Here is an 11,427-nt window from a genome sequence, read left to right as displayed (position 1 = left end):
AAAGAGCTGATTGTGTGAAAAACCAGGCCTGTGACAAAAGTTATATAATAGTGGATTGATGGGTAGAAATAAGAGTGACATTGTCCACTTCTTCTTGAATTCTGTAAGTGTGCCTTGTATGGTGTTCTATTTCTGGAAAGAAAAGTCACAAGCTGAGGCAGACAAAGGAACTATTTTAAATCACCTGAAGTGTCATTAAAAAGGGCTAATATCAGTCCAGGAAACTGCACAAGAAAATTTCTAATAAAATTACATATTAAACTTAATCTAAAATTTGTCTGTGTGCATGTTCATGTGTGTGTTTCTCTGGCGGTGTGGTCTTTGGAAAGTCTTCTACGCTTAAAGGGAACACTGAATGCATTTGCATACAGAAGGCAGGAGGGCAGATCCCGGTTAGTACAGAGGGATAACAGACAATAACCAGCAATGAGATGAAGGGAAGGCAAAGCAGAAATGTTCCAGTGGATTATGAATCTAGAGCTAAATGCTAAATTCTTGATTGGTTTCTGTTTACCTTTGTTCATTAGTACATGTTTTAAGTATGTAGCGATTACTTCTCTCATCGGGAGTTTGTAGGTGTACATATGACATTTTATTTCCTTTTCTCCTCTCTTTGTCACTTTTTTCCTGTTACCACCAACTCTTCTGCCCCTCTTCATCTGCAAAACATCTATTTCTAATATTTTTAACCCACTCTTTGTAAAAATCCCCTTATCCTTCCCTTCCTCTCCCCTCCCTAAATCACTTGTTCTACTTCCCATTTGAAAAACTTCACTCTACTTCCTAATAGTTACTTGTTTATCTCACTCATTTCATGATACAGATCTTGGACTTATCAAATGTTCTCTGCATTGGAGAGTGACTGTGAAATTGGACTGTGATTGAACAGTGATCCCCATGGCAACCTCAAATGCCAGCAGTGCCCTGTCCTCCACATTCTATCTCACAGGTATCCCTGGCTATGAAGAATTTCACCACTGGATCTCCGTCCCCTTCTGTCTCCTCTACCTTGTTGGAGTGATGGGCAACTGCGGCATCCTGCACATTGTGCGGACAGACCCCAGGCTGCATGAGCCCATGTACTACTTCCTGGCCATGCTGTCTCTCACAGACATGGGCATGTCCCTGTCCCCGATGATAACACTTTTCAGGGTGCTGTGGTCCATTTCTAGGGAGATCCAGTTCAACGTCTGTGTGGTCCAAATGTTTCTGATTCATACCTTCTCCCTCACTGAATCATCTGTGCTCTTGGCCATGGCCCTGGACCGATATGTAGCTATCTGCCACCCACTGCGATATGCTACCATTCTCACCCCAACGCTGATTGCCAAGATTGGGATTGCAGCCCTGCTCAGGAGCGCTATTGCACTCATCCCAGTTCTGGTTCGTTTGGCTTTCTTCACCTTTTGCCATTCCCATGTCCTTTCTCACTCCTATTGCCTGCACCAGGACATGATCCGCCTTGCCTGTGCTGACACTAAATTTAATGTTATATATGGGCTGGTTTTGATTGTTATGCTATGGGGCCTGGACTCTCTGGGCATTTTAGTGTCTTATGCCTTCATCCTTCATTCTGTGTTAAAAATTGCATCCCGTGAGGGGAGACTAAAGGCGCTCAATACCTGTGCCTCCCACATCTGCGCTGTGCTCATTCTGTATGTGCCTATGATAGGCTTGTCTATTGTCCATCGTTTTGCCAAGCATTCCTCTCCCCTCATCCACATCTTCATGGCTCATATCTACTTAATGGTTCCACCAGTGCTCAACCCAGTCATCTACAGTGTGAAAACCGAGCAGATCCGCCAAGGGCTCCTCCACCTACTATTTCACCCCAAAAGTAGTTCTGTTGTGATAGCCATGTCCTCAAGAAAATAGCAAATTCCTCACTACAGTTGATGTTGAACTATGATTAAATATGTGCACCAGATACGTTGGAGCAAAAGTAGCCAGAAAAGTTTCTGTAAGAGAATAAAATAGAATCCAAAGAGCATCATGGAAGTTTATGTCTAGTGGGATAGAGTAGCTGGACTTTACAAATGCTTCATAATATCCGTATATGCCTTAGTGCATTGCAAAGGTGTGTGTTGCAAATAGTTTCCATTTGTTTCTCCTACCTCTACCCCCAAACTTTAGTCAATGTTATTTATCTGTGAAGTTTTCCATGAATAGCTAAGCCTGTATTTGCTATATTTTATTTATTTTCTTCTTGACATTCTGTAACATTTAATACAGAATCCTATGCCTTTTAGTTATTTAATTGTGGTGTTTATAAATGGGTTTTTTTTTTAGCTTTCTTGAGGATGGTAACATTTTATTTTGACAGAAAATTATATTTTGACTAAGAGCAGATTCAGTGAACCATGATGCTACATCAGAATCGCCTTCTAATATTTATATCCAGGATGCTCTCTACCTGAACAGATATAATTGCTTCAGGTATTTTAGAAACATCTTCTGTTTGGGGAGGGATTATTTTGTTTAATTTGTGTGTTTTTAAAACAATTCTTATATTATAGGAAACTGAGACTTCATTTTCTAAAATTTGTAGATATTTAGAGTGTAAATGTAACTGTAACCCATGATCTTAAATATGTCTTCATGTATATTATTTAACATACTGATGTTAATATGAAACTGTAGCTTATTGAGACATAATGACATACAAGTGTGCAACAGCAGGAAACAGATAATGGAGAACTTTTAATTTTTATGTAAGTTTTAAAATACAAAGCTCTCACCATTTTTCAGTTTTTAATTTTTACTAGTACACATTGATACTGTACAATGATTATATTCCTCATGGGGAATGGGAACACGTACATAGTATACCTGAGTGTCTTTTTCCTTTCCTTTTCCTTCCCTCAGTTCCTTCCTTTCTGTCATTTTGTACCCTTAATGTCACAAAAGCTCTAATTCCCTACTTTTTATATATCTTTGGTTTGATATGTCCTTGTAATTCTGAAATTATGTTGCATATAGTCATACATGTATTATAATCTTTGTAAAGAAAATATAAAAAAATTAGTTCATTTGTTCATACTGGCTCAAAGAAAACTAGAAAGAAAAAAAAATGTAAAAATGCTTTATAGCTCCTAATATTTACAGAAGTCTTAATAATACCAATGAGTCTTGACGTTCATTTTTATGATGAGTAACAAGACCTGTGAGAATTAGCACTTTTAACCAGGCATAGTGGCACATGCATGTAATCCCAGTACTCAGGAGGCCGAAGCAGGAGGATCGTTTTGAGTTTAAGACCAGCCTGGGCTACAAAGTGAGCTGAAGTACAATCTGAACTGCATAGCAAAACTCTGTCTCAAAAAGACAACAACAACAACAACAAAAGAATTAGCGCTTTTCCTTGTTATAAAAGTGTCACTCACTTAACACTATATGTATAATTCATGGTGAAATAAATCAATCATTGAATAAATGAAAATTAATTTGGATGTAAATTTCACATACAAGAGCCAAGCGGAATCTTTCAATGCCTGATCCCAGACTCCTAACTGTGTACAAGGTATCTAAGGGTACTCTGGCCCCAGGAAGGGGCTGGTAAGAATGAACTATTCTCTCTAGTTACATCCCCAGTTCATTTTGAGCAATATAACAACAATGCACTTGTGTCAACCTGGATTCAGATCTCTCTCTTGCACTAGGAGTGGTAACACACCAATGACAAACTCTCAGAAAACCTTAACATGGAACCTAGCCAGTGCTGAATAATCAGTGTGGTCCTGGGATACAGAAAGAATATGTAACCTGCTTAGAATTTCTAGACATATCGGCCCAATCAAAGCCAGATAAATATTTAATAGTACTTACTCCCAAAATAAATTCTTAATCCTTCAACTCCTGGAAGATTATTAAATTGCCAGTAACCAACAATGCCTTTCAGGAAAACATAATCATAAGTAATACTCAACGTAGGTTTCCAGGAATTGATAGGTAGTAATCAGTAGAGGTTAGTTCTTAGACACACAATTTTAAACATCTTCTGTGAGGATATTCAGAGCTTTAAAAAAACACAGAAACATATTTCAGTCCCTTAACCAAAATTTTAATACAAGGAGGAAAGTACTTTTAAAAAAAATTAAGCAGAAATCTTTGAGCTGAAGCACTCTGAGCAAAACTAAAAACGCAGTTGAAGTCATCGATAACAGAATAAGTCAAACAGGAACAAATTAGTGAATAAGAACACAGGTTCTTTGCAAAAGCACAATTGTGGAAGAAAAAAAGAAATAATATAAAAAAAGCTTATGCAAATTAGGGACAATATTATAGGAGCAAATAATCGGGTTATGAATGTTCAAACACTTGACAAAGAAGAAAGCTTATTCAAAGAAATAATCCCAGATAACGTCTCATTACTAGAGAAGAATACAAAATTCAAGTTGTAGTTCGGTCAAATGCACCAGTCAGATTTACGTGGATCTCAACCAAGTCTGCCCCAAGCTGTCTCGTAATCTAACCTCCAAAGGTGACAGTTAAGGGGAAGATTCTCAAGGCAACAAGAGATATGAAAATGCAAATAAGGAGCAAATGGACACTAGATACTGGGAAGTAGGAAGAATTTGTTCAAATGGGAAGTGGGACAAGACTGGGGGAGAGGAAGGAAGGGAAAGTGATTAAAAGAAAAGAGAATGGTTGGAAAAATGGAAAGAGAATTTTTGTAAAACGGGAGAGGCAGAAGGATGTAAGGGAAATTAGAAAAATAAGAAGAAAAACAAGATACATTATGCACAGTATAAATCCCACGTGATGAATGTGATCATTATATACAGCAGACATGCAATAGTAAAAAAATAAAGATAAAAAGAGAAATGATTTTAATTTTTGTCATATGGACTGTCTGTCTTTCCAGAACCATTTATTGAAGAGGCTATCTTTTTTCCTTTGAATGTGTGTGGTACCCTTGTCAAAGATAAAGGGGAAATATGTCTGGCATTGTTCTCCATTTCCTAATCTGTTCAGTCAATCATGGGGTCTGTTTTTCTCCCCAGTCCCATGCTTTTCTTTTATTATTTTTTTTTAAATCATAGTAGTTCTGTAGTAAAATTTTAAGTGGGGGATAATTGCCTAGAATTACCTTTGCTATTCTAGGTCTCTTCCACTTACAAATGAATTTTAGGATTGTTTTCACTAATTTTGGGGGGTATGCTGTTGGAATTTTGATCAGGATTGCATTAAATCTGTATAATAATTGTGGAAGTATGCTCCATTTTCATTTTATTAATTCTACCTATCCAAGGGCAATGGATATCTTCTCATTTCCTGATAACCTCTTCAATCTCCTTTTTATGAGTACTGTGGATTTCAATGCAGAGGTCTTTTCCTTCATTAGATGGATTTCTAAGAACCTCATATCTGGCATACTTTTGTGAAAGAAGTTGTTTCCATAATTGCTCTTTCAGTCAGTTTATTATTTGTGTATAGGAAAGTTATTGATTTTTGAGTTTTGACTTTATATCCAGCTACACTGCTGAATTTGGTTATTAAATCTAGACTGTTTCAATGATGTTTCTGGAGTTTTCTTTGTAGAATACCATGTCATCTGCAAATAATGATCATTTAACTTCACTGTGCACTAAACTAACCCTGGGGCTGTGAGTAAAGGAGCCCTTGTCTACTTTTGGTAGACGTGTACACTGGTGCAACCCCTTGGAAACCAGTGTGGAGACTCCTGAACAACTAGGACTAGAAGTTCCGTCAATTCCAGCTATTCCCCTACTTATTATCTTTCCAAAAGCATTAAAAGCATTGTACCACAGTAATATATGCACACCCAAGTTTATAGTTGCACTTTGTAATAGCCAAATTTTAGAAACAGCTCAAAAAAGCATGAACTGGTGAATGGGTAAAGAAAAATTTTGTAATACAATGGAGTATTATTCTGCCATAAAGAATGATAAGCTTGAGACATTTCTAGCTAAATGGAGGCATCTTGAGACCATACTTCAAGTGAAATAAATGCAGAACCCATCATTTCTCTGGTAAGAGAGATTGAAAATGAAAATAAGGTCAAAAGTGTGCAGCAGATATTGAGAATAAGAAGAAAATGTTCAAATGGGAAAGGGGAGAAGGGAAGGGAGGAGAAATGAAAGAAGGGAAAAAATAAATGAGAAAAGAAGGAAAAAATGGAAACAAAGCTTTTGTAAATAAGGAGGGGAAAAGACGTTGAAAGGAGGGCAGGGGTATTGGAAAAATCAAGCTATATCATGTACAGGTACAAATTTCCTATAATGAATGTGATTACTATGTATGTCTAAAATGAACCAATAAACAATTCAAAGAATGAATTGGCATTAGAAGAAAAAAAGAGAAATGATACAATACAAGAATGCTTTCCAATTTGCATGACAGAAAACTTCTCTGTGGAAATCCTTTAGAGCAGGCAACAGTTGCTGGAAAAAACTATCAACCAAAAATACTGTGCTCATTAAAAGGATCTTTTAGACATTTAGAGGAGAATTTACAAACAATCCTCACAAGCAAAACTGGAGAGAACATATTTTAACCAGACTGATCCTCAAGGAGTTCTTCAAATTGAAAGAAGAGTAAGAAAATAACATGAGAAGGTAAAAATAAAAATCCTCAGTAAAAAGAACTATGCACATAATTCAGAATGCCCTAATACCTGAATCAAGCCAGGGAATTCATTTACATCGTTAGTACAAAGATTAAAAACTAACCAATTAAAACAAGTTACATTGATACATTAAGAGAGGGAATATGGAAATCTGAAAATGGTATATGAAAGTTAAAATTGTTCACTTATAGTTTTCTGATCAGTATATAATTTCTCATTCTTGTTGTTTCTGTTTTTCAAATCGTGTTAATGTAATGTAACTTCAGAATAAATTGTTATGAGAGAGGACCTTGAGAGGTGCAAATTCCCACTCCTGAAGGGGGCCATGTTGCGGCTTGGAAGATGATCTTATTTCTGCAACTGTACCTTTATGCAAGAAATCTAGAATAGCATCAAAAGAGTTCAAACAAGATAAACCAAAACCTAACTTGAAGACTGTCCACAAGAAGATATCCTCTTACAAGAGAAAACCCCTAAAAAATGGTGAGAACTGCCTTGGCCTGAGAAGACTTGTTGAGCTGTCTAGGAGCCTGAGACCCCTACGTATACCCCGCTACCATCTCAGGACGGTGCCTTGGACCCTGGAAGCCTGAAGACATCATATCCAGTGATATATGTGCACACATGTTTATAGTAGTGACATTTGTAATAACCAAATAGGGAAATCAACCCAAATGTCCATCAAATGAGCTATGGATAAAAACCATGTAGTATTTTTATATAATGGAGTGTTACTCAGCTATAAAGAAAGAGGCTTTTATAGGTAAATGGATGCAACTACAGTCCATATTCCTAAGTGAAATAAATCAGACTTGTGTGTAAACATTGTATTACCTCCCTAGAATAAGAACCTGAAAGAGTAAATAAAATCTGAAAAGTACAATAGATATTGTGAATGGGAAAGACAATGCTCAAATAGAAAAACACAACTGGAATGAGGGAAAAGAGAAAAAAATGTAAGAAGGAAGGGAAAACTTTGTTTATATATACACAAGATAGCTGAGATATTTGTACTTCTAATTTCTATTGGCTTATTGAAAGGATGAGTTAATGTGTAATTGTTTGATCACTCTTACATGTCTATATCTGGTCTTTTGGGTAACCACTTTGAAGATAACAATATGTAATATAACAGCCATTTTTAATTCCTATCACCTTGTTTTGAAATTCTGTATCATTTGATTGTTTTTACGTTGTTTTGTTTGTGTTCTCATTTTTGTTATTTTGTTTTTGTCCTTTTTTCTTAAAAAAAAAAACAAAAAATATTTCTGTATATACAAGGATACCTGGGATAAGTGTATTATTGATGTCTTTTGGTTTATTGAAAGGAGCAGTTAATGTTTAAATTTTCCTTCTTGACCAATTTTGCATGTTTATATCTGGTAATCAGAACAACTGATTTGAAGACAATAATATTCAGTATAACAACCATTGTTGAATTCCTACCATCTTGTTTAATGAAACTCTGCATTGTTTTTAAAGTTTTTTATTACTTTTTTTGTCTTTTTGAGCAAGGGTCTCCCTATCTATTTCAGGCTGGCCTTGGGCTTATTTTGTATCACAGGGTGGTCTTGAATTCACAATGATCCTCCTGCTTCACCCTGCCCGGTGCTGGGATTACAGGCATGTGCCACCAAGCCTGGTTCTATTACCTGTTTTTGTCATTCACTGTCTGATCAGTCTTGCATTCTTACATATGGTAATCTGAGCAACTGTGCTGAACAGAACAATGTGTAACATAACAGCCATTGTTAATTCCTATCACCTTGTTTTGAAATCCTGAATCATTTTTTATTGTTTCTGTGTTGCTTTGCTTTTGTCTTCATTGCTGTTATTTTGTTATTGTTATTTCTCATTAAAATAAAAAATAGTAACAAAATAAATTGTTATAATAAGATAATTTTATAAGATCTATAATAGATGCACCAAAAATAAAACCCAAGGAATCAAAACAATATTAGAAAAAAATAACTTACTCATAAATAAATTATGTAAGAGGATTATACAAAAGCAATAGCAGTAAAGCTAGGAAAAAAATAATCAACTGGCAATAGTTAAGATCCGATATCTCAGTAGTTATTGAAATGTAAATGGATTAAATTTCCCAATTAAAAAGCTGCTTGTAAGAAATTTATTTCTTCTTTCTTTTTCTTTTTTCTTTCTTTCTTTCTTTTCTTCTTTTGTTCTTTCCTTCTTTCCTTCTTTTTTCTCTAGATAGGGCATTTTGTTGAATTCACTATGTTTCTTAAACTCATGGTGATCCTCCTGTTTTAGCCTCTCAAGTTTAGGGATTACAAATGTGCACTACCATGCCTGTCTCAATTCCCTTCTAAGGTGACATGTAGACTGAAAAATGAAGGGATGGAAAGAAGATCTTCCATGCAAATGGAATCAAAAACAGAAAGGGAAGAAAAACCTCAAAAAAAAAAAAAGAGAAAGAGTAGTCATGAGTTTACCAAAGAGAATAGACTTTAAATCAAAAGCTATAAAAGGAGGGAAGTCAGTATGCAGTAATAAAATAGTCAATTCAACAACAGGAATTAAAAATCCTAAATATATTCATGAACACAATATCAGAGCAGCCAAATATATAATGCAAATATTATGATCTAAAGGGAGATATAGACTCCAAAGTCATCATGCTTGTAGAGATTACCAGCACACTTTCAGCCATGGACAGACCATCCTCACAGGAACCCAAGAGAGGAAGCGCAGAGTTAAATTTTGCCCTAGATCAAAGATCTAACACACACCTATAAAGGGTTCCAACCAAAAACTAGAAAATATATGTTTTTCTCATGAGCACAAAACAAGTTCTAAACATTTTTAAATATTTCAAAATTACATTATCTTTTCTACCCATAATGCAATAAAATTAAAGATGAGTAGCCAGAAAAACTCTGGCAACTATACAAAAATATAGGAATCAAGCAATGTACTTTGAACATACCTGGCTCATAAAAGACATCAGAAAGTGATTTAAAATTTTCAAAGCCAATAAAAATGGAGAAATAACATACCAAATCTTCTAGAATAGAGCAATTACTATAAAAAAGAAGTTCATAGAAATCAGTAGTTCCACCAAAAAGCAGAAATATCTTAAATAAACAAGCTATTTTGCTTTTTCAATGAACTAAAAAATATGAACGTGCAGAACCCCAAATTAGTGGAAAAAAAGATAAGAACAGACATAGCAAAGCTGAGACATTGTAATGATCAGCTGTTTGAGCACATGACCTTGAAAGCACACATAGATGAGTAAGATTACATTAAATAAAAATGATTCAGAATGGCAAAAAGAAAGGCATCAAGTGTAGGAGACCACCTACAGTATGGGAAAAATATTTGCAAAGAATGCATTTGGTAAGAAGTTGACAGGCAGAATATATAAAATTTTTGAAATCTTAACAGCATGAAAATAATTTTTAAAGATGGACATCAGACTTGAATTAAAAATTCCTCAAAAGATGCCATGAAAATGACCAATAGCTATATGAAGATGCAAATCAAAATATAACTACTTTTCACCTCATTGCAGAAAGAATAGCTAATACAAAAAGACTAAAGATAACAAATGCTGTAATGATATAGAGAAAAGGGAGCCTTTACTCACTGCTGGTAGGATCATAATCAATCTAGCCATTGTAGTAACAGGTATGGAGGTTCCTTAAATCTTTCAAAATGGAACTCGCATGGGATCCAGAAATCCTTTTGCTGGATGTATATCCGAATCAGTCTGTCAAATGAGTTGATTTCAGCACTGTTCATAAGTCAAGGAAAGGAGACAAGTAGTTGTCCATCAACTCATGAATGAATAAAGAAAATGTAATACATTTACAGAATGGAATAGTACTGTTTTTGTTTGTTTATTGGACAGTGTCTGTCTATGTAGTTTAGGTTGGCATTTAACTCATGATGTAGCGCAGACTGTCGAACTCACAGCAATTCTCCTGCCTAAGCCTCAGGAGTGCTGAGATTACAGGTGTGTAGCACCACACCTAATTCAAAATTGAGTACTATTGAACCACAAAAAAAATGTAGCCTTGTGATTGTGACAATATGTATGAAAGAATGGAGATCATTATATTAAGTGAAATAAATCAGGCACAGAAAGATGATATCACATAATCTCTCTCATACGTTAACTACAGAAAGTTCATTTCATAGAAGTTGAGCGAAGAATGGTTGTTATAAGAGTTAGGGGTGATTGGGAGGTAGAAGGAATGGAAAAAGAATATGAAATTGCAGTGTAATAGATATAGAAAGTCTGGCGTCCTACTGTGGAGTCAGCTGAATATAGGTATCAAAACTATGTTATAAGTTTTAAAAACTGGAAGAATTTTGAAAGCTTTCCCTATTAAGAAAAGATAAGTGTGTCAGGAGTTAGAGATATTTACCTTGATTGACGCATCACACAGTTTTCACACATATTAAAACAACAAATAGCATTGTATGAATATGTACAGTTTTTATGTTTTATGTATTAGTTACAAAGTAAGTAAATAAGTTCATAAAATGTGATTGAATTACTCCCAAGGAGGACTGTATTACAAAAAATTAAGATATGTTTTAGAGTTAAAAGCTTATAATATCAAACTGAGCAATGTTTTTATTTTTTTTATTTTTTTATTTTTTTATTTTTTTTGGTTTTTCTCCGGTACTGGGAACCGAACTCACGACCTTGCGCTTGCCAGGCAGGCGCTTTTGCCGCTGAGCTAAATCCCCAGCCCCAAGCCACCTTTTTAAAACTTGTCAACCCCATAACACTTCTAAGATACAGTGCTCACTTCAGCAGCACATACACTAAAATTGGAACGTTACCGAGAAGATTAGCATGG

The 11,427-nt window shown here is 35.2% G+C and overlaps 1 protein-coding gene across 1 annotated transcript; it reads left to right on the top strand.

Moving 5' to 3' along the window:
• Positions 1-897: 897 nt before the first annotated feature.
• Positions 898-1,875, top strand: LOC102005250 (olfactory receptor 51L1-like). Its single transcript, XM_005380492.1, has one exon. The coding sequence runs from the start codon at positions 898-900 to the stop codon at positions 1,873-1,875; it is 978 nt and encodes a 325-aa protein (XP_005380549.1).
• The last annotated feature ends 9,552 nt before the right edge of the window (positions 1,876-11,427 follow it).

The sequence above is a fragment of the Chinchilla lanigera genome, unplaced genomic scaffold, assembly GCF_000276665.1.
Source record: "Chinchilla lanigera isolate Chin_1 unplaced genomic scaffold, ChiLan1.0 scaffold00013, whole genome shotgun sequence".
Classification (NCBI taxonomy): domain Eukaryota; kingdom Metazoa; phylum Chordata; class Mammalia; order Rodentia; family Chinchillidae; genus Chinchilla; species Chinchilla lanigera.
This window is presented reverse-complemented; position numbering and strand designations above follow the sequence as displayed.